The 24,330-nt window shown below is 37.9% G+C and overlaps 1 protein-coding gene across 12 annotated transcripts in view; it reads right to left on the minus strand.

Annotated features, from left to right (window-relative positions):
• PLEKHA7 (pleckstrin homology domain containing A7) overlaps positions 1–24,330 on the minus strand; it is a 136,679-nt gene that overhangs the window by 14,833 nt on the left and 97,516 nt on the right. For all 12 annotated transcript variants that reach the window (XM_068148085.1, XM_068148086.1, XM_068148084.1 and 9 more), the window contains 9 exons: positions 22,033–22,515; positions 16,445–16,961; positions 14,376–14,462; positions 12,024–12,077; positions 8,242–8,310; positions 7,999–8,079; positions 7,357–7,506; positions 5,537–5,638; positions 544–652 (listed from right to left, as the gene is read on the minus strand). In XM_068148085.1, the coding sequence (XP_068004186.1) occupies positions 544–652; positions 5,537–5,638; positions 7,357–7,506; positions 7,999–8,079; positions 8,242–8,310; positions 12,024–12,077; positions 14,376–14,462; positions 16,445–16,961; positions 22,033–22,515 (1,652 nt within the window). The remainder of the gene's footprint in view (positions 1–543; positions 653–5,536; positions 5,639–7,356; positions 7,507–7,998; positions 8,080–8,241; positions 8,311–12,023; positions 12,078–14,375; positions 14,463–16,444; positions 16,962–22,032; positions 22,516–24,330) is intronic.

Here is a 24,330-nt window from a genome sequence, read left to right on the forward strand (position 1 = left end):
TTCTTAGAAACATAATAAAGCAATTGAAATGCAGACCACACATACTTTCCCTTCCTCTTTTCCATAGCTGATGTTGTTGCTCTGCTTACAAAACACCTGCCTGAAGAGAGAGGGGGGGAAGGCAACTGCAGCAAGGGCAGTTGGACAGCATCCAGTGTGGGGGGTGGAAAGCAGAGAACACAGAGAGGAGCTCCTACTACAAAACGTGGTATAGATACTATGCTGGAATGAGCCTGGCATGTGACAGAAACTATTTCTGCAATCTGAAGAACTTAGTCTATTATTACTATTGTTGTTCTCTTTTTCATGTCTCGTTACATTTGAGTGCCATCAGTATGTGAAAACAACCAACCAAAAAACCTTTTTGCCACTGCAGCCCAAGAAATGCATAGCTAACACGCTCAATCAACAGATTTCTGATGCAGCCAAGAGTAGAATTAACTGCATTTTCTGCAGTAGGACAAATTTTGAGATGATTTGCACAGACCCAAAGATTCAGCACCATTTGTTTATTTGTTTATGTTTGAATTCTATTTTCCTTACCTGGATTCTTGATAGAGTCTACTATGGTTTTGTAGTTTGTTTTATTTGCGCTCAAGACAGCCGTGACATCTTCAATTCTCCACAGGTCTTTCTGTATTTGTGTTTTCTCCTGGTATTTGGAGTAAAAGAAAAACCAGAAAAATCAATTGTGTCTAATTTTTCACTCATTATGGGCTTATATTTCTTTTGATACCAAACCCTAACTAATGATTCAGAACTTATATGAAAACTTCAGTCTAGAAATGAGTGAAATAATAATTTTTAGATTTGAAAAACTCCTTACAACACAAACCAACACATCTTGCCCATAAAATTCCTTAGAGCATTTTATGAGTCTTGAAAGACTTCCTATTGAAGACTGAGGGAAAAAGACACCTCAGCATTTTTTTCCTGCAGTATGAGTCAAGCTTCAGAAACTTAGCTTAGTGTTCTACATAAAATGAGCTTACAGAACCTTTTCATTTGAACTTTGTTCTTAAATCCTTTACTAACACATTTGAAACTGCTAAGGCAGCCTTACAAATCTCATCTAAATACTTTTAGAGGAAATACCCAATATTAAACCCCAAAACATTAGTCTCCCTGAATACTGCTGTGAACTTCCTAATGGCTTCTAATGGATGAAATACAATCCCAAAACTAACTCTTTTATCTGCATTCTTAGACCTACTAGACATGATGTATGTATTGCAGGTTGAAACAATACATTGCTGTTGGTCCAGGTTTTGGTCTCATCTTGCATCCTGTTTGCTTTGCTGAGATTTTCCAGGATAAAGGAAAGAAAGGGATGCTTTGTCTACAGTTTGGACTGCGTCTTTGATTGCCTTTTGCCACCAGAGGCCTTGGCTGCCGAAGCCATTACTGCAGTCAGATGCTCACTACAATCAACATGAATACCTACTCTCATTTGCTTAATCAAAATCTGGTGATCCTGTCTTCAAAGATGGGCATTAAAAATAACCTCAGTAAAACCAAGAGGAAAATAACATAAATAAAGCAAGCAGAAGGCAATGAAACACTTCAGTTAAGAACTGCTAACAAACTGCTCAGGAACTCCAGAAATCCATCACTTGCCATGAGCTACAAAATAACTGCTAATTAATCCTATAAACCAGAAAGAGAAAAACTTTAATAAAAGCTCTTACACCTCCTAGAGATAAGGCAGGCATATAAATTGCTTTCCACTTTCTGTCTCAGATCAGAAAATATGTTCAGCCAGGTTACAGATCAGCAAACAGGGTGCCAAGAACACAAACATTTAAATGATGGAGAAGGTTGTTTGCCTGCAGTAAGCTCACTTGGTAAATGGGACGTATCTTGAAAGATTGTCAGAACACAAACTATAAATTTGCACATTTCATTTCATTTTTCTGAGATTAATCATACTACAAGGAATTGAATGATGGATTTACAATAATCCAGCCTCAGAACTGGTTTAAAAATCCCCATATGGATGAAAAATTCTGCTTCTGAAACCCACTCAGAAAGTGCTCAATTAGTACTGTACAAAAGCCAGACCTTTTAATGTTATTTCTTCACATTACTTAAATATTGATGTGAAGAGAATATTTCATATCAAAAATGGACTAGATCTAAAAGATAAACAGATGAATTTACTTTTAAGTTATGAAACCCAAGACTGCTTTTTACAAATGGGTGTAAGTACACTTTATGGGCAAGCACAAAAAGGTAACCTCGAGAGATAAATCAATTTCTCAACTTTCTTCACACAGAAACATAATTTAGAATGATTTATAAATCCAGAGGAGAAACACTAAAGTTTTTTACTGACAAAATACCACATATCAGTTAATTTCAGTATGTCCAGAAGCCCCCAATCTTTAAGCAAAAGACAATGTACTGTGACCAACCTGCTCGAAAGAGTTAGCTTTTAGCCTTTCAATGAATGCTATGTATAAACAACATCAGCTGTTTCCTACAGCAACTTGAGCCTGCAAATTTACTAAATTTTTAATAATATTCCAAGAGCACTGCATTTTTTAAAATACAGTCTGTATTAATTTGTTCCTATTGGAAAATACTAGATAAACAACCCTGAGTCTCCATACCCCGCGTCAGAGATCAAAAAAGCTCTCATTATTATGGGTATTTGGAATAAGACTTCTTTGAAGAAATACATTTTAAAGAACAGTCAATACTTCCTGAAAAAAAAATCAGCTCCTCTTACTATCTCCAACACAGGCAGCCTGAAACATTTTTTCATACGTATCTCTAAGTTCAGACAAATCACACCTTATGATATTTTACAATTATGTAAGTGATATTAGCTGATAATAAAACTGAGTTACCCTTTTTTTTCTGTGCAAACTGAAGAATCACATGCTACACACAGAGCATTTTAAGCATGTTCAGTGCACAACTGGAATCTGGTGCATTTTGTATCATAGTATCATAGTATCAGTCAGGGTTGGAAATGACCACAAGGATCATTTAGTTCCAACCCCCCTGCCATGGGCAGGGACACCCCACACTAGATCAGGCTGGACAGAGCCTCATCCAGCCTGGGCTTAAACACCTCCAGGGACAGGGCCCCAACCACCACCCTGGACAACCCATTCCAGGGTTTCACCACTCTCATGGTGAAGAACCTCCTCCTCACACCTAGCCTGAATCTCCCCACCTCCAGCTTCATTCCATTCCCCCTAGTCCTATCACTACCTGAGATCCTGAGAAGTCCTTCCCCGGCCTTCCTGTAGGCCCCCTTCAGATACTGGAAGGCCACAATTAGGTCACCTCGGAGCCTTCTCTTCTCCAGACTGAACAGCCCCAACTCCTTCAGTCTGTCCTCATAGGAGAGGTGCTCCAGCCCTCTGATCATCCTTGTGGCCCTTCTCTGGACACGTTCCAGCACCTCCACATCCCTCTTGTAATAGGGGCTCCAGAACTGGACACAGTACTCCAGGTGGGGTCTCACCAGGGCTGAGTAGAGGGGGAGGATCACCTCCCTCGACCTGCTAGCCACACTTCTCCTGATGCAGCCCAGGATCTGATTGGCTTTGTGGGCTGCAAGTGCACACCGAGAGCTCATGTTGAGCTTCTTGTCCACCAGCACCCCCAAGTCTCTCTCCTCAGGGCTGCTTTCCAGCCAGTTACTGCCCAGCCTGTATTTGTGCCTGGGATTGCCTCGACCCAGATGCAGGACCCTGCACTTGCTCTTATTGAACTTCATGAGGTTGGCTTGTGCCCACCTCTCCAGCCTGTCAAGGTCCCTCTGGATGGCCTCCCTTCCCTCCAGCGTGTCTGCTGCACCACTCAGCTTGGTGTCATCAGCAAACTTGCTCAGGGTGCACTCAATGCCATTCAATGTCTAAATATGTAATTTCTCTTTGTGAAACAAAACTTCATACAGGGATGATTTTATGCTAAGATACCCTGATGGGGTTTTTTTGTTTGTTTTGGTCTTTATTTCTTCTTCCTTTTTTTTTTTTTTTTCATTTGGTTGCTGGTGTTTTGTTGTTGTTGTTCTGGTGTGGATTTTTATTACATAGAATATATTACATAGAATAAACCGGGTTGGAAGAGACCTTCAAGATCTAACCCATCAACCAATCCAACCCACCTAAACAACTAACCCATAGCACCAAGCACCCCATCAAATCTCATCCTGAAAACCTCCAATGACAGTGACTCCACCACCCCCTTGGGCAGCCCATTCCAATGGGCAATCACTCTCTTTGTATAGAACTTCTTCCTAATATCCAACCTAAACCTCCCCTGGTGCAGCCTAAGACTGTGTCCTCTTGTTCTGGTACTGGCTACCTGGGAGAAGAAACCAACATCTGCCTGTCTACAACCTCCCTTCAGGTAGTTGTAGAGAGTAATAAGGTCACCCCTGAGTCTCCTCTTCTCCAGGCTCTTCTCCTAGCTCCCTCAGTCTTCCCTCATAGGGCTTGTGTTCCAAACTCCTCACCAACTTCGTTGCCCTTCTCTGGACTCGTTCCAGCAAGTCAACTACAACTGTGCTCAATGACATAATATTTGGGCTCCTAAACTTCATTCCCTCACCTGAAGTAAAAGTAAATTAAAACGGACTAGCAGACTTTGATGATTGATGCAAACTAGAAACATTTTACAGCCCTCACTTTGATACAAAACATTTATCTATTAGTAGTGAAAATAAATAGACTTCATATCTGATTGGATGTTTGTTCCAAATAAGTAAATTTAAAAATTTAACTAGTGAGCTCTTTTGGATTCAGGTAACTTGAAAAATTGGCTAAGATTTGAGCAAAATCTATACATTAGCTTCGTTCCTTCTGTTTCTTATTTCAAACAAAACTGTTCTGTGTAACCATGGGAAAAATAATCTGGACTGTACTTTTTGCTCCAGGAGTAAAATCACCAGTTGTAAACAGGTATGTAGAGAAAACCTGGTATGCCACATCCAGTTCAGCAAACCAAATAACCCAGCTTCAAACAAAGCTTCTTTGTGAGATTCAAAACTGAATAACTGATTTAAACCTGAGATGCCTTTCAATTACTGATGGCTGTTAAGCACTTATTCCACTTCACGAAACAATTTGCAGTGATAACTCTTCCATAAATAGAGGAACATGACAAAGAACAAGTAATGACAATAACAAGCTAGTGACTGATGTTCTTAAAAATGGATAAAGAAGCCAACAATGTCAGATGAAATACATGGATGACTAAGAATCCTGCAGAGTCTTATAAATTAAATACATTATCTATGTCAAGATGTCAGCACATAATAAAAGCATAATAAAATAATGACAAATTTGCATAGGCAACTTATGGGAAGCTATTACAGATGCTGCAAGATAGCTAGTTACTGCACAGCTGTGCTGCTACAGTGTCTGAACTTTGCACATTGAACTATGTGACAGCTGAATACAATGCAAAAGCTCCAAAGAATTTCTGAGTTGATAGCTTCCAAGTTCAGACAAAATCATCTCATAAGTAAACAAACAATTCTATGATTATGTGACTCAGTGTCTGGAATCGGACTCACCTGAGTTACCAATGAACTATTCATCTGTTCCTGTAAGGCTTTTTTCAGCTGGCTCACATCCTTTTCTAATTTCAGATATTCATTCCAGGCATTTTCCATTTCCTATTAACAGAGGGAATACTCTAACACAATGTCATGATAAATTTTGAAATCATTCTATCTATTCTCAAAGTGAGCACCAAAGTGTTTGAAAGATGGTATTGTTCTATTGTAAACAGAAACAAAAAAATAATCAGTTTCTAGCCTACATTTTTGCTTAGGGTTGATGACAAACTTCAAAATGCTTTATAGCTTGCAAGATCAAGTCAAGAATCCCTAGTTAAAAAACTCTGGCCAGGTTCCTCTCACAAATCCATTTGTTAAAGCATATAACTGGCATGTTATGAATCTGAACTATGAGTACTATGCTATGAAAGAATCTCTTCTGGTTCCACTTCATTTTACTTTAATTCTCTATTTAAAACACGTTTATAATTAAAATCCAGTCACCGAAACCAGAACCCAAGTTCTGAAACACAAGGCAGGTTATCCTTTAAAAGTTCTACAGACTGTGTTGCAATAAATAAGCAGATGCCTGGAAAATCACCTGGAAAGTAAGGGTCTCAAATCACCCTTACTTAGATTATTTCCAGCATCCAGGGCACCATGATCTGCCTTTTGACCCAGACTGCAGAAAAATCAAATGTCTGGATCATTTTTATGTCAGGAATGATTTAATAGGCTTTTTCTCTGAATGCTCCCCATCCTTTCTCATACAATAATGAAGGTTTATCACATGAAACATGTACTAGTCAGGCTCAAAACAAATAAAAGCAAGTGGCTGTCCATGCAGCAGGGAAAAGACCTGAGCAGTACCTTGCCAAATAATATTCTGGATGTAAAAGTTTCACAGAATTTAATAAGAGACTGCAGAGGTTCTTGGAATTCAGATCTACTGGGGATTATAAATAGGTAAAATAAATACCAGTCTCAGGAACTCCCTGAGCAGAGAACAGTTAGAAGCTGAATTGGTTATGACATGAAGCACTACCTGCCTTTCCTATCCTTACTTTTCCCTAAGCATCTGTTCATGCCCACTGCTGAAGCCAGAAGCCTGTGCGAGAAGGAGCCTTGGACTGCCATTCTTAAAAACTAGCTGCTACTATTGTCACCAGATAACTTTTAAATGCTGTCTGTGAAAGTCATACATTTTCTACAGGCACAAACCACTGCATATGGACATTAAAAAAAAACAACCTGGCATTTTAGATCTTACTGTAGGAAAGGTGTCTGTGCAGCACTAGAAACAATTTCATCAGGAGCTGGGCCCATATTCAACCGGGGGTAAGAATAACATACTGAGTCCACAACACCCAAGTTTAATATACTCTCTTTCATGCTAAATTCTTGGATATATTTTTGTTAATAAAAATGCAACATTAAATTGCATTTGAATTGTATTAAGTCATAATAGCGACTGTAAATGTTTAATAAAATATCAACAGACTTTCCCAATTGCTTTTCCCATGGAAAAAAAACCAGGGAATCACATTTATATTTTCAAAGGATTAGGTGAAAGATTTGCAGTTTATGCCCCATACATAAATGAAGAAAGGTATAAAAATATTTTTTTTGAGTTTTAATTAGGAGGTGTGAAAAGGGCATTGAAAAGGAAAACTGGAGAGATTGTTGAACTTTTTGTGTAGTAGTTTAAAATCTTGCACTTGAACCACATCAGCCCAGAACAGAACTTAACTCTCATATCCAAAGAAAAAAATATGCTTTTAACCCTAACTGGTACTTTTAATTCTTGTTTCCTTGAAACAACCAGACCCACACACCGTTGACACTTTGGATATTTCAGCCCGAATATGTATGAGATCCTCTTGCAAAAGTCTCTGCTGGCAAGAAATCTTTTCTGCATGTTGTGGTTGGTCTTTGTACTGTTCCATCTGCCTGTGTAGAACCTCCAAAACAGACTCCAGCTGATCCTAACAAAGAGAAAGATGGCAGTAAGTTTAAAACACACAGAATTTTAAGGCTCTACTTGTGGGAATTAGAAGTTGTTTTCCACACTCCGGTCTTTCCTACATGCCACTAGAGGATAGGATTGGCCTCCTGTGGCAAAAGCAAGATGTAATAGAAACGTGCAAGAGCCTCCATTAACTATTAGAACCAAAAGTACCTGGTATTTTCTATTACACCCTTCCATTAAGTATCCAAAACTGGAAAACATAAGCAGTGAGAGGGGAAATTTTCTGTTTACAATTTGTACACAACTGTCATTTGCACTTCAAGAAAAATTTCTTACACAGTATAGAGCTGTGACAGCCCTACTGCAGCACAGCATTAGCTGCTTGTTGAAGGACAGGCTCTCCTCTACTGCTGCAGCTGAATTAGCCATGAGAGGGATTCAAATCTTGTCCATGTTTTATGATTGAAGTTATTATTTTATTTTACAAAATCCTCTTCAATCTACTCACTTTATTTTCCTTAAGGGCTCTTATTTTGTCCTCCAAGTCCTGCAGAATTCTGTCCTGCTCACAGAAAACACTTAGCTTGACCTGAGAATGAAGTTATATAAATATAAAATGTTAGACTTTAAAAAACAAGCAGAAAAGTCTCTACCAGCAATAATTTACCCCAGAGAGCATAATACTGTGAACACATACAACAATAACCAGCAAAACAACGCACAAGGTTCTAAAGTGGTATTTAATACTTACATCAATATCACTTTCTGCAATCTTGACAGGTTTGGTACTTCGTTCTTTCAACGTGTCCCGCCCTGTCACCTAAGAGCAACATGTTTTAATGAGCTAAGAAATCTGTTGCACATGAAAACCTAATTACACTTCACCAGTTCAAAGAAAAGTTTTGCTAAATATTGAGTTATTAACAAAGGTGAGTAAAATTTTGGATACAAGTCTTTTCAAATATGACTTTATACATCAAAAATGTTATTGGAAGGGATTATCAGCTGTATTAGGTTATTTAGTAACTCTTCAGTAACTCAAAGTTCAGTACAAACAGTGTAATTCCAACTATCTATGCTTACAAAGGTTCTGTTCCTTCAAAACTTGTATTTTAACAGTTCAGCTTTAATGTCTTTCTTGATGCCAAAGGACTTGAATAGTTCCTTGAACTGAATGCTTGCAAGAATTACAGCATTAAATAAGGATTATAAATAGAACTTTTGGGCAACTATTTCATTCTACAAAGGAAGGTCTCTTCCATAGTACGGGGTGAATTTTATTGAAGACAGACTACAGTAAAATTGCTGTAGTGCAAGTGTAATTAATCTCCTTTGACATGTTTACAATACATCAAATCTCTCATTCCATAAATCAATTTCTGAGAAGATTATCTTTTCACATAACAGAGTTTTAAAATCAGTGCAGAAACTACATCACATAATGCTTCCAACATTCACAGCAACCTTCAAATGAAGGCACGTCTATCTCTGTAGACGTGTTTGTTATTCCACTGTCTACATGGGACCCTTTTCATGAATACATGAAGTTAAGAAAATGGCAATATAATACAGGGTAATAGTATAATACATGTATAAAATAGTAACAAATAATAACATACAAACATAAATACTAGCGAGTCAACATAATTTTGCATATTTAATTACCTGCAAGATAAGAGAATGCAAAAGCCTTTTTCAAAGCAATGGAATTAACATAAAAACCCAGAGCCTACAGATTGGGGGGATATTTTAAATTACATAAACAGAACTGTAAAAAAAAATATATTAATTATCAAGCAGTGAACGTGAGAAAACAATGAAAATTTTAGCATGCTTTCACATTTTCAAAATTGCAGATCCAAGTCACTACTTGACACAACCATTTTCAAAACATGATAAAACAAAAATCAAACACTGAGGTCAGCCATAATTTCACAGGAAAAATTACAAAAGAAAGAAAGAAAGAAAACAATTTAAAAAATTCTTACAGAAAGCATTACTGTTTACCATAAGACACCTGTAAAAGCCAGACTACATAAACACTGACTGCTGTTTTAAAAAGCCATGGGATGAGCACATTTCAGATGCAAGCAGTCTTACATGTATACTGGATAGTAACCCTTGTGCTGAGTTCTTTAGCACTTTGTATATCATGTTGATCAGAGGTCCATTATTTTCTATCTGTTTCAAACAAAAGTTTAGCAATAGCTTGTTACAGATGTAAAAATGAAGCCCCCCCAAACCTTACAACTCAAAGCTCCATGAGCAGCAGTAATCACATGTTCTTATGTCACACCAACCCTTGGAGTTTATAGTGTGCATCATCTGCCAGTACAGAAGCTACAACTAGCTATCTACCTGTCTTGTTATATAGCTACTAGATTGGTCATACAACCATAAGACTTCTTTTACTTATATTTCCATGTGTGTTTTGCAAATAACACAAAATAGCATCCAAATGCAGTTTCAGGAGTGTTAGGAGTTAACAGTAAGACAGGTTTCTATCATGTGATATATAGGTAACACTTGCACCAAGAACTCTGTATTGGTAATTTAAGTAATTTAGTTAATCCCTGAGCAACAAAACTTATTTCAATCATATTTATCTTTCTTCCTGTAACAACTACCTGCCATGCACTGCTCCCTTCATTACCTATGTGACACAAGCTGGTATCAGCAATCTCTGTAGCCTGCTTGATCTGGATTTTGTAGCCACAAAGAGGGAAGTTTGCTTCACCACTTGTGTTTCACCTTCTTTGCACAGTCAGAAACTTGTGCGGAAAACTGTTTCTCTTTTCTTAGTTCCTCCTTTCTGCTTTTCTGATATAGGGGCTATCCACTTCAGAGATAAACAAATCCCCATTGTAGAAATACTGCTGTGGAAATCTGTTTGCAGAAGAGCTATGGTTATGCTACAGATATACCCGTTCTTTCATGCTCTACATACCTCTGTTTCATGAGTGAAAAAAGAATACAAAAGCACTGCACCAATTCTTCTTTGGAAAAAGTTCACAATCTAAGGGCAAGTTCACAATCTAAGGGCTATATTGTAAAAGGAAGCCTTTGCAATGCACAGTATTTGGCAAGTTCAAAACTACCAATTCCCTCAGTTTGAGTAATGGATTACAGCAATTTTATTTCATTTATACTTATGACAAGACACTATAATGTCGAACAATATAATCTTGGTATTAACATAAAAATTCTTTCTTAGATAGTATATCATTCCCTCAGATTTCACATGGTCTCTTTAGCGTGTCAGTAACCTGATCCGACATTTTACATCTCTGGACCACTACTGCAAGAAGGTTATTAAGAAATGCCCATTTGGAAAAATGTTCATACATTTCAGCCAACAGCTTCAGATGCAGTTCCATTTGGCAAAGCCAGGAACCAATCAAGAGCAGGGCCTGAAGTGAAATGTTTCCAACAAATTTTAAATGTTTGCATTAATTATTACAGCAGTTTACATATTCAATGATTTAGACTACATATACCACGTATCTATGTAAAGATAGAACATATCACATAATATATGACACCATACATGAGTAATATATGTTACTAATAATTTCAACTGATATAGCTGGTTATGGATTCAGCCATTAAAATACCAGATAAAACTGAAACATACACACACTAATAGGTCAAGTCAGCTCATCAGTTGCACATACACAAAGCTCCACAACAGCAGTGAGAACTATGTGCTTGCCAACAATAGGGTTAACAAGGTCTCAGACCTGACTTCACTTTGGTTTGCAGAAATACCACATGATTCATATAGGGCAAGACATTCTACACACTAGAGAAAGTGGCAGACTGCTTTGCTAAACAGAATTATTACATGGTTTGTTGTTTCTTTTTTTTCCTTCAAAACCTGATATTGTTAAATCTAGATTTGCTTTTGAATTGCCAGCTCTGGTGCATCAGACACAGGAGGAGTTTAGTTTAAGAGAAATGCTTTGCTGCTCAATATCATGTTTTTGATTTTTCTTTTTCAGAAGGAATTGTCATGTAACATTACAAGCAGATTATAACTATGGCAGGATGGATGAATGGGTGTGTTTGAAATCTCTTTGTAATAATATTAAAACAATGACAGGGGCTAATTAGTCACCACATTTTACAAGAAAGTAAAACTCAGCTCAAGAAGATTAAAAGGGGGAAAAGCTGGATTAAAAGAACATCCTGCTCTAACTTAGAGAGGCTGACTTCATAATGGTTCTAATGCTACAGCAGATGAATACTTCGAAACTGCTTTTACTTCGAAGCGGCTTTTAACCCAGTTTCACTAAACTCATGTACAAGTCATCCGCAGTACCAGAAACACAAGCTCTTCCTACAAAACAAACAACTACATTTTCTGAGGTTGCATTTTAACTGTAGTTACTACTAGAAAGACACAAAACATTCTAAAAACAACAGTGATGCCAAAAGACAGAAAGTCTCCATCTCTGAACAGGAGGTGATTTGAAAATCTGCAAGTACGAAGATGATACAGAATGGAAGCACACTGACATAAAAAACACTTACCTTTAGATCCAAATACTCCAAATCCTTTTTCAACTGGATGTAAGTGTCATCCGCCTCCAGAGAGGTACATAGGGAAAAAACAGTGCAAGGCATTTGAATGTTTGAAACAATTTCAGAATACTTGTGTAAGTTGCAGATAAGAAAAAGGATGAAAGGGGAAACAGAATAACAGAGTAGGAAGTTCATAAAGAGGTACATTTGCTCCACCAGCATGTTGCTATTTACAGCCACAAAAATGGGCAAAATACTTCCTAAGAATACGATTACCTCATTCGTACACTTTCAAACATACAGATTTGAGTTTTCCACCTCGTATAAGACACTACCTGAAACACTAGAGTTTAAGAGTTCTTTGTTCAAGATAATTTCTCCTGTCTCCCCTGACTGAAAAAGTTATGGTGGTGTCCTTCAGCCCAGTAAGTCCCCTTGGAAGAAGAAGAGAAGACTTGTATCTAACCGAATGTCAGATGTAACTAGAAGGCATCATATAGCAAACCATTAGAACGCTTTTGATTGCATTGCACACACAATAGGAATTCCTTTATTCAGGGAAAACATGAAATAAAGTTTTGTGACAAAATACTGAAGAAGATCTCACTTGTACCATTAGAGAATCCACTCTGTCTTTTAAGTAACAGCATTCAATTTGATCCTTATTTTTCATTGGTTCACCTGTAATTGCTATAACCTTAGTTTTACAGTTACATTCATCTAGCAACATCTTCAAGAAAAGCATGCACTGAAGTTTTAGCAAAGTTATTTCTCCTTTATCCAAAAGGGATATTTTCAATACAGAACAAAAGGTTAAACTGTTGCAAATGTGCTTTGTAGTCAAGAAAGATGCCCCAGAATTCTCAGCATTTTGACTGCTATTTTGACAGGAATTTACATCCCAAGTACAATAAAACTTCAGAATAAAAGAAAAGCACAACTGTAACTTGAGTTCTCAAGTTTTGAGCCAATGAGAATGTGTAGTTAAAAAAAGAAAGGAAAATCCCTTATGGCATGAAATAATAGATCACACTTGAATTTCTTCAGAGGTGTTTACTTGCAGTTCTTGTCTGATCAGCCTGTTAAGTCTGGCTGAGGACATGACTAGAAAGTCTGCCCATATTTATAAAGATCCATGTTACTATCACCCACCTTAGTGCAATTTTCTATAGGTGAGGCAAGTTGGGAAATGAAACTTTTCCAAATTAAAAAACCAAAACAAAAAACCAAACCTTTAGTTTTGGGCTAATTTAAAGCCTTCACCAATTCCAAGAAGAGTCAGAACAGTTTATTCCCAGACGACTCTATTTTTGAGGCTTTAATACAAACCAAAGAGCTCTGTAAGTACATCTGTTTGATCTCACATTTACAAGTTTCATACATCAGTGCAATCCAGAGCACTGGTGATGATCCAAGATATGCCCCTGAGTTTTCATGGACCAATGTTCACCTGCAGAACTGACACAGTTACAAGCTCATGTGAACGTACAAACTGGCTGATGCATTTCAATTTGCAGGTGACACAGCATGGGATACAGGGAGCCAATCTCAACATGAAAGCAGCACAAAGAAATGGTTTTGCTTTAGAATGAATTGTCTAACATTTTATCCCATATTTCTGAAGATAAAGCATTTTCAGAAATAGTATAAGAAGGGTTTATACATCACACTTGGAAACGCACACAGGGGTGCCCTGTAACTTAAGCCACTCATCTTGTATAGCAAGTACAGCAGCAAAGAAAAACTGCAAACGACCTGGGAATTGCAGAATACCAAAGGATGGGCAAGAAAGCACAGACTCAAGCATGCCACTGACGAAGCATTTGCAGAGTCACAAAATGTCATACGGCACAGATGAGCCACGCAGCAGCTGACCTGATAGGTGGAATTAGTTGGCAAGTGCTGCAGTAATTGTGCGATTGTGTAATTTCGTATACTAGCCAACTTAGCCTGATGTCTCCTTAATCGAATGAGAAGCAATGTTAGCTCTTCAGGCTGCAGGTATTTAGACACATTGTAAAGAGGAAATTAGCAGACTTCAGGGAGAGAACTATAATTACATTTTTCACCTCAGTGCCCAGAAAGCAGTTACTTGACATGATTAAGCAATTATTTCATTAACTCTGCATTTGGTCAAATAAACATAATAAAAGTTGAATCCTGTAGTAACAGGCAGCTCATACTGCAGATAACAGCAAAATTCCTACGGGCTTTACTGGGAGCTGGTTAAGATTAAGTTCTCGTTCAAGTTATTTATGTTTTAACTAAGAAAAATACAGCTACTATGGAATGAGCTAGATTTAAAAACTTAACTACAGTACTATGATGACACAAGAGGAAAAGTAACTGCTCTCAACTTACCGACTTGCCATGCAAGCTGGGTGCACTCACAGTATGTGTCATGTAGCCCATTGCAGGCATAGAGCGTCGATCAATATGAGTTGAGCTCTGCAAGAAGCCACAGCCAGAGTTGTAAAGGATTGTCTCAAGCCAAGAGGTATGCTGCACTTGAGGGAAAATTCAGAAGATCTGCACCTTTGCCACAAATTTCCTATTTGAATTCATGGCATGCTTAGATCAGGGTAACATTCATGAGCCAGCCAGATCTTTTGATGATTAAGTAAAACTTATGGATGAACAAATGCAAATTTAGCACTTGTGATGCTGGGCAGATCAGCAGATTCTGAAGCTACTTCAGCATAACATGCAAAGTGGCTTCCAGCCAATAAAGACATATTCATAAAGTTCCCCCCACCTAATGTCCCCCAGACAAAGGCTGGTTGGCTTATGCCACCACCAGCAGGCCTGCACTCCATACAGTGACATCTGTGCATGCCCTCCCTTAGTCAGGGAACACTCAGCTACTGACATGAGTGACACCTTGTGGCAACGGGTTCCACTAATACCAGGGTGGATACAACGATCATAATTGATCTGCCTTCTTCTGCTTGTAATATGAAAACCTACTGCACATCCATTCTTTCAGCTCTCTGGTAATGCCAAACTGTTACGACTTTCTTCAAGGCTTTTCTTCAATGCGTCATGTTTTATTTTCATTCCTGTCTCTGAATTTCACTGAATGCTATTTTGTTCTGCCTTTTTTTTCTCCTTCCTGTTTTTTTTCCTAAACAGGTGTAACTGGATGGAATTTTAAAAGTATTCCAGGGAGGGGAGAGCATCACAGATCTCTGCAGACATATAGATGTAAATGTAAAGATGACACTGTGTGCTCACATATACAAACATGAGTGTTTTTCTGTAGAAACCTTTACAGAAGCTTCACAGAAAGGTTTTACAGATGAGGAAAACCATGTTTTCCTATACTGGTAAAACTAGTATGACATAAAAAGAGCTTTATAAGTAAGATTTATTCAGCTACACTGCACAGGAAGACTGCTGTACATTCCTTCATAAGGGATGTAATGTTCCTTCAACTTACGCATGAAGAAACCAATGTCTGGCATAATATAATCAGGAGTTAAACAAATACTAAGTTCCATTGCAGCACATCACTAGAGTATTCCATTCTCTGACAGAATATTATAAATGTATAAATGCTGAAGGACATCTGACAGCCACACTTCACATCACTAGGAAAAACACCTAAACTATAGATGAAGTCAGTATGCAACCTGAAGTCATGATCCTTAGTCGACACTGGGTAACTGAATTCACAAACCTTTTTGCAGATACTTTCCCAATTAGTGCCCACAGCTAAGGTCAAAGAATTAGGTGAATGCAGAGGCTTTCATTTCCATTTACTCCAGTGTAAGAGCTAATGTGACAAATGCTACAAGTATTCAATCCTGAATTTCCCTATTTTCCTCAGGCAAGAAGAGCCACATGGAATACCAAATACAGAAACCTCTGTCGCATCTGGATATGCAGGTACAACAGTGCCTGCAAAAAAACCCACACTGAAATTTGGCAGAGGGTTAAAGGTTCAGACCAACACTTTGATTTTGGTTATCCCAATTATGACAACTCTGCAAGGCCTTAAACTACCAAATGCATGAAGAAATATGATGTTTTAGCCTATAACTAAAAACTGAATCAGCTGTAAGACTAACTACAATAGCAAAACATGTACAGAAAGCATCCTGATGAGTTTGCCATTCTTCCCTATGTATTCATACATTAAAACACCACAATTTATATATTTTCTACACAGAAATCTATGTCTTCTAGTTTTGCATAAAAATAGTCTGAAACATTGGGACGTGCCACCGGTTTGCCTTTCATAACTGACAAAAATTCATTGAGTCTGAAGTGATCAGAAAGGTAACAATTTTAAGAGACTGCAGTAACTTTTACAACTTGCACAACCCTTCATAAGCAAAGAAAGATGCAATGAAAACTGACTGAATTTAATTTCCAGTGTATGACACTACACCTAGAATGCTTTGACATCAGTCATACTGCATACGAACCTTTACAGCAGGATTTTGTATCTTCCTGGGTGAGCCAGCAAAAGGAACATCTACCGTTTGTCTCTCATCAGGTGGTTTAACTGTAAGCCTTTCTGCAGGAGTATGTGGTCTCCTTGGGAGAAAGCTTTTTGGAGGTCCAGGTGGAGGAATATCAGAAGGAGAGGGCGGAACAGATATTGATCGTGGAACATCTAATGAACTTTTTGACTTACCACGATCAATAAAGTCTGAAGAACCTACATAAAGCGGGGCAGTGGGGCTGCCATGTTTAAATTGCTGTCGCTGCTGCCACTCATATAGCTGCCAAACAGTTCCATCCTTATTTGCTTTCCTTTCCTCCTGGGACATCTTCAAATGGCTAACACGATCTTGTGCATATTTGTAGTCGCTCGGCATATTGCGGTTTGGTGGTGGTGAGCTCCCTGAAGGCTGCCTGGTATTCTTTGGCAAAGTGTGATAGGTTTCAGGAAAAGGTGGATTGGGACCCTGACGTGTAAGAGTCTGATCAGATGTGAGGCTGTAAAGAAGGTGGGGGGAGAAGGAATAAACATTAGCATATGTTGATGATCAGGAGTGCCTGATGAAATAACAAAAAATTTCTACTGACATTAGCACAGGAGCTCCAAGACACAATATGCAATTCATTCAAAGAGAATTTACAGATATAACAACAAATATTCATTAAATCTACCCTGCACAAACACATTACACTGCATTCAGGCAGAGATGTAAATAGTATAAATACAGGCTTTTAAGTTAGTGTCTAACCTAGGATGGTCTACTAGAAACAAACTCAAAGGACAGCAGTACGATGTACTTAGACCAAAAAGAAAAGACCATCAGGAACATAAAAAAAGGAAGACTGTTATGTTTACAGAGCAAATCCATACATCCAGGTACTTCTTGTCGCCCAAGGCCTGCTCTCCACTAGGTGGTGACAGCATATGAACACCAAATGCATACTCATTGCAAAAACATGACCTTCAAGTGCAAGAAGACATCTCACCCATCACAAAATGATTATTTTTGTTCATGTGAGTGAAGCACAAAAAAAGAAAGGTAAGATATTGCTCAAAGTCCCAGGTCTACACAATTTGCTTTCATCTGACCTAATACAACTGGTTCTACTGTTTCAAGGAACACAAGGCTTTCTGTAACTAAAACATAAAGAGGCATTACGTTCTGGCATTAGTATTGCTTCCACAACACACAAACTGTAATGATTACATTTCTTAGCAGACAGAAAGAAGTGTTGTTAGATCACTGTCCTACTTTGAAGTCAAAATCTTTCTGTAGCTTTGTGCTCATTGTGAAGCCTCTAACTTCTGATTCTCCACTTAAACACCTAGAGGTTTTGTACTTGCAGTCCTTCATCCACTGATTCAGGATCTCCAAACAGAAAAATCGTTCTGCTACACTTGTCACAGAGCATCAATACCAAAAATATATAAAACCAAAAATACCCTCACAAATTAATAACTCAAAGCATGTTCATTTCTCCACTTGGTAGGTTCCACTCTCTGCATGAAAGGGAGATCTGAGGGTGCATGAACTACAGGAATTCCACACAAAAGGAAGAGCAGTAGGGGAAAAGAACATCTTTGTTCAGCATCCATGAACAACAGAAGCAGGGAAAAAGAAATGCCACCAGTAACTGCTGTTCAGTTGCCTGCATCTATTTCTGCTTGCAGGATTCAGCACACTTGGGACATCCTGAAATATGGATGCTATTGAGAAGATATGTAATCCTTTGTGTCAGAAAACAGAATAACTACCCTGCACTGCATGAGGGACTACGGATTCCTGAAAGCACCACTGTCTCATACTACAGAAAAATGATACTGCCTTGAATTTCACAATAAAGGTTAAAGAAGGCAGTTAGTATGAACAGAGGCAACAAAGATCAGCATTTAGTGGTCAAGTAACCTGTTTTATTTGCCTAGGTCATTACATCATGTGTACTATGTATGTTGTGTACAGTACTGCCTATTCTTTCCACACAAAAATCAAGGCAGTTGGTAGAAGTGTTTTTTCTCTAGGTAGGAAAGAGAACTGAGAATGTTTGGAGCAGGTAGTGCTTCAAAAGGACATCAGAGAGAGGCATGAAGCCAGGACATATTCTTTTGATGATATCTCTGTGGAAAAAAGAGCTTGATCATTCCTATACTCAAACCTAGTGGAGCCCTCTTGAAGGCATGAACAAACTACTGAATGCTGGAAACTATTTGTGAGGTCATTTTCTAACTGGACATGAAAAGGTATTCAGATCAGCAGGAATTTCTGGTAGTCATCGAAGTCATCAGGGCTAGCAGATTTCAGAGCAAAACCAGTTTTGGGAGGGGAAAAAGAACAAACAAAAAAACCACCATTTCACTTTTCTTCTAGGGAAGGATGAATTTGTCTGAGAGGAACTAAAACCTGCTTGCATGAAAGCAATAGTTTTAGTAGGTGGGAAGTGCTGGCTTCATGCAAGAGTTCAGCCTGTTAGAAGGAGAACTCTGCACATGCGTTACGTGGCACAGGGAACATCATAGAGAGGAAACTGCCTACTTACAGGCAATTTGCAATTTCTTGGTATGTGAAGTTGAGAGACAACTTTAAGATGACAGACTTTAAACAGGTGGCTTCTACCTCATAACCATATAAAAACCATATAAAAACAGGCACCAAGATGACATACCAGTTTCTGTAATAGGGAAGGAACAATGTCCTGAATGACTCAAATTGGTCCACAATGGACTGTGGGTAATTGCTTTCTCAGGGAACAAATGTAAAAGTAAGCAAAAGCAACTGTTCTTGAGACTGTTCTCTTGAATGATGAGGTATAAAGAATAAAGAAATGGACTGATGTCATATTATAAGATTACTGACCACAAAAATCATGTAGGGTCTGCAATGGGAAGTAACTGCACAGCAGATACTGTAAAAAGAGAAGACAAATGCTCAAAAGAAAACAAATACAGTTACTGGAAACATTATGTCCATTCATGGGAACACAGAGAAGTTAACAAAAACAAGTAATGTTCCTTAAGTAAATCAGAAAGAAGCAGAAAGTTCTGCCTAACAAGAAATGTTTAATGTTATATTTGCAAGGAAGGAAATTCCTCAACATGACTGCATTTAGTTGGGAAATATTGAGCTTATATTCATCAGATTTATATGCATTTTTTTAAAGAGTAAATAAACTGTTAGAAATAGAAGAATCTTTACAATTATGCATTCACTGTGTCTATCCAGGCACTGGAACTAGATCAAAGACTAATAATTTCTGGACAGGCTGCTGTTTGATGGTCCTGAACTTTAATTACTTAAAACCAAAGTCTCCTGAAAGCCTCCTTTCAAACCTTATCCCAGTTGTTTAGGTCTCTCTCAAAGGCTGGCAAGGTTCTTAGCAAAACAGGTATTCCCCTTCTGTGAGAACAGGAGTGGGGATAGAAGACTGCACTGGATGTAACCTTAGTGCAGTTAACAGTTCATTATCTAAGAGAGATGAATTTCCAAAGTGAGAGCAAGGAGCTCTGAGTGCTGTATAAAAAGAAGTAAAATACCTATTTAAAAAAACCTAAATACCTATACAAAAGGTGCAAGCTCTACAAATAATTACAGAAACTACTGTACTTGTGAAAACCTCTAACTGAAAGAGTTCTTCCTTGTCATAATCAACTTGCTGGCAAACATTGCCTCTTTACACACCTGAGCCAGGAAACAAAGCGAGCTGTATTTATTCTGTGTCCAAAAAATATAAAGGCTTCTAAATCTTTTATTTTTAACAGTTCAGGTGGAATAACTAAGCATGGAGCTTAAGAAAATATGTGGTCCAGTCCTATTTACAAAAATCAAAATATAATGTCAATCAAATTCTTATCCCTATCTTACATTTCTACACCCTGAAACCAAGAAGATATTTGACAACTAGCATGCCGCTTTTATCCATCAGGTAAGTGTGCTTCAACAACCTCAGAGAGGTTGAGAGAAGGTGCCATTAAAAAAAATAAATAATCAATCCACCAATCTTTAAGAAAGCAACATGCAATTTATTCTGAATGTAGAGAACATAACTGCATTTCCCAGGGAGAGACAAAGGAACCGAGATCAACTGAGCTAAAATAGAACACAAAGAATGTTCTTACAGCAAGAAAAAAATTACTCTCTCTGTATCTATAAAGTTAGATTTTGGCTACATCTTCGGTTAACTCTCACAAAGCTTCACTGAAAACTTTAACAGCCCCAGTTGAGGCTTCCTCTAGGACAAAAGCTGACAGCTGCTGTAGTGCTCCCTTAACACTACACATGATGCCTGGAGTTGGTGTACTGGAGAGAGTAAATAGGAAGAACACAGCACTTATTTAGCTATCAGTAAAGCCTGGTCATTGCCTAGATCTTTAATGTTAAAAACAACAGACATTTTCTTAAGCACTTGCTAATTATTTCACTACTTTTCTATATTATTTGAGACTCAAACATCTGTGCATGGAAGAAGTAACATACTAAATACTTAATTAAAATCATATTTTCTCAGAAAGCACTGACTGATACCCAAGCAGAACGGATGCAAGCAAATTGACTCTCACTGTCTGGAAGAACATGAAATAGAACCAAGAAATATGAAAACTTCTTTTATGGTAATTCCAAGGATAAGAGAATAGAAGAGCAGATTTAGGAAGAACAGAATTAGGAAACCTTTAATTTCTTACAGGATCCAAAATTACAAACGTTAGCTTCAAAAGCATTAAAAAAGTGCCAGAAATGTTTTCTCCCTCCTACAAACCACATGCTCATGTCTCTTCTTGGCCTATTTATGATTAGATTTTAGCAAATTTATATGGAACTAATTCAGGAGATTACCCATATTTGAAAAATTCTCTCACACAGCATACAGCCCAACTGTTTGCCAGCACTTCACACAAGGTGACATTCTGACCAGGCACATACATGCATCACTTCATTATTTCAACTGGGACCTAACCTGACTGCACACTTAGTAAAGCAGTTAGGAGATTTTCAAATTACAGAAGCATTCCTGTGTGCATTCCACCTCTTGGTACAATTTAGGTTATTTTCAGGGGCTAAGAAGGGAAAAAGAGAATTCTGGAGACCATGGGAACATCCTAGGATTTCTTCATTACCAAACATATGGAGACCTTTCAATAGATGATAGGCACATTGTGACTGGCATGACCTGATGTACAGAATTGACTCTATCATCATTATTACCTTTAAGTAGAAAACAAATTATAAGGTCTAATTTATATTGTGTAGCTGTTTATAAATAAGAGGTGAGGGCTTGCACTTCACCTGCTGCCTCTTCAGTTGTAGCAAATTTTAAGTGTAAAGTATCCACAGTGATTAAAAGCAGTAAAAGAAACAGCACTCTAATCTCACTTGTTCTGTTTGCAATACAGCAATAAGATTAAAGGAATTTGATTAGACAGACACATACTGGCTCTCCCACATAAGAAATACCTGAAAAATTCCATTCTGCCTGGAGGAGAAAGTAAATTTTACTATCAACTGGATGTATTAGTAATACACATTTTCCTTACATATAAGAAAATGCCAGTCAATTTCAAGTTGGGCCTATTACTGACCTTTTTGTATCTCCTTTTTGGACTTTTACCCAGTGCTCCACTTGAGCCATGTTACTTTTTCTTTGAATCTGTTTATCTGGATTTGTTCTGGGAACAAACCCTCTTTTATATGAGCTGGTACCATTTTGCTCCACTAGCCCAGCACTCACACTTAATGAACTAGGAAGCGTTCCATTTTTCTCAGCTGGCTGAGGCTGAGCTACTTGGGACCTCGATGCATTTAAGTCTGGAAATAATGAATCAGCTTCTGTTAAGGCATGCTTAGCCTTTCCCTTCTTAGTTTCCAACGTTCCTTTTCTGGGAATATAACGTCCCTCCTCCTCTTTTTCTCTTCTTATCTCTTCACGCTTATCATATCCAAGCATTTCGGCTGATTTTGGATAACTTTCTTTCGTATCCGTAATCTCTGTCTTCACACACTCTTTACAGGTATCCACATGATTGACTTGGGGAACAGCTTGCTGATCCATTTTTTCAGTTTCCCTGAAAAGAAAATACAGGTCAGTAATGACCACTGCTTAACTGCGAGAAGTTGATGAGGTCCTGTTACTATTTTTGAAAGGATACCTGCAAAAGCACCTTCTCTAAGCTGTGATAAATTTGACACATTGAGCAAAACTCAGTTGTTAACCCAGTCAGACAAAAGTTACCTTTACAGTTCTGTGAAGGAAACAGGAATCATTTACATGCATCTGTAAAAGTGACTGAAAATACCAACACTGTATAAAAGAGGTGTCCAACTTGTGTGGTACCACATATAAGCAACTGCATAAAAAGAAAGTGTTCCTATCCTGGGAAGCACTGAAAGCCAAAACCAAACTGCCAGCTGCTCATTTCAAAAGTCAAAAAAGTCTTTCACATCATTGTAGATGCCTCAGGGACTTGTCATTTCTGGCCAGGAGAACAGAAAAATATCTACATCTGAGTCAGTACTATCATTGTCCAGGAAACTCCTCACCTGGGGGCTATTCCTGAAAAAAATAAAATAATCTCTCTTGCTCTTACTACATGCTGCAATGCACACTAGTTCACTTGCTTACCTTATTGACTAAATACACCTCAAAAATTCCATACCAGAAATCTTGCTATTAAAATACACAATGTCTTAGGATCCTAAAAGTTTTATGGTGCTTTCAACACATCATGTGCTTCATTTGCAATTTTCTTCATCTCCTTCCAATGATAAAACCACACTTTTTTTTAGTGTCTTATCATTCAGTGGAGTATCATTGATCTTGGAGTAGCACCTCATCTTCTCTGAAATTAAGTGCAGCTTCTTTAGAGCTTTATGGATGCTGGATTCTGAGTAAGTGACATGAAACAATTGTTTTCATTTCAGTCTACTTAGTCTCTCAAAGTGAATAGCCAACTAGGAAGGACACCGGATCAATATTTCCAGCATGCCAGACTTCCCCATTTTTCATTTCAATTATTTCCCATCCATATAAAGAAGATCAAGAAAACAAGTAAGAGGTAACAGGTTACATGTTATTTTAAATTTACATTAAATCCAGAATATCTTAACACACACACACACACAAAAATACAGGATGCAAAGTTTTGGAAGAGATGGTGCTCATCTGCTTACATTCGATTTGCCAAAAGCAAGAAATAGCGCATGGTACTCTGCACCATGGTATTTTAATCCTCGCAGTCCCCAGGGTTAAAAGCAGGGCTGCCTCACAGTACAGAGTCTTCTTTCACGAGGAGTTGTTGGGAAAGAATTCTATTCCAAAGTCAACACATTGAGAAGGCTACATCAATTTTAAGAAAAGGGAATTACTCGAAGCACATGAAGGCACAGCTGAACACATTTGCCTCTATCAGCAATGAAGAGCAATGGGACTTTTACTTTTTGTAAAAGCGCTTTCTTTCTACACTGAGGAACATGTAAAAACCTCTTAAGTACTAAAGGCCACCAAAGTATTTAAAAAAAAAAAAGGCAGTTAATACCTACACAAACTTGTTCACATCCATAACTTTATGCACTTATGATTTACCCTTCTTCAACATTCTTTTCCCTCTTAAAAGCACTTTTATCCTAGTTCTAAACACTCACTTGAAACAGCTCATTACTCTTGACTTTACCCTTTTACTGATCTGTCCTCAAGGCTGCCAGTCAGCTGTTGCAGGTGCATGAATTTACTCAGCAAACCTGTAACTGAAGTATCCTAAAAAATTATATATATACACAGAAATTCATCCGTTTCACTAAATGTGGGCACACAATCTGTCTGTAGACACAAATACTGAACTACAGGTTAGTTAAACTATTTGCAACAGAATGTAAATTAGAAA

The sequence above is a fragment of the Melanerpes formicivorus genome, unplaced genomic scaffold (genome assembly GCF_026170545.1).
Source record: "Melanerpes formicivorus ecotype bairdi unplaced genomic scaffold, bMelFor1.0.p_v2 SCAF_16, whole genome shotgun sequence".
In the NCBI taxonomy this organism is placed as follows: Eukaryota; Metazoa; Chordata; class Aves; order Piciformes; family Picidae; genus Melanerpes; species Melanerpes formicivorus.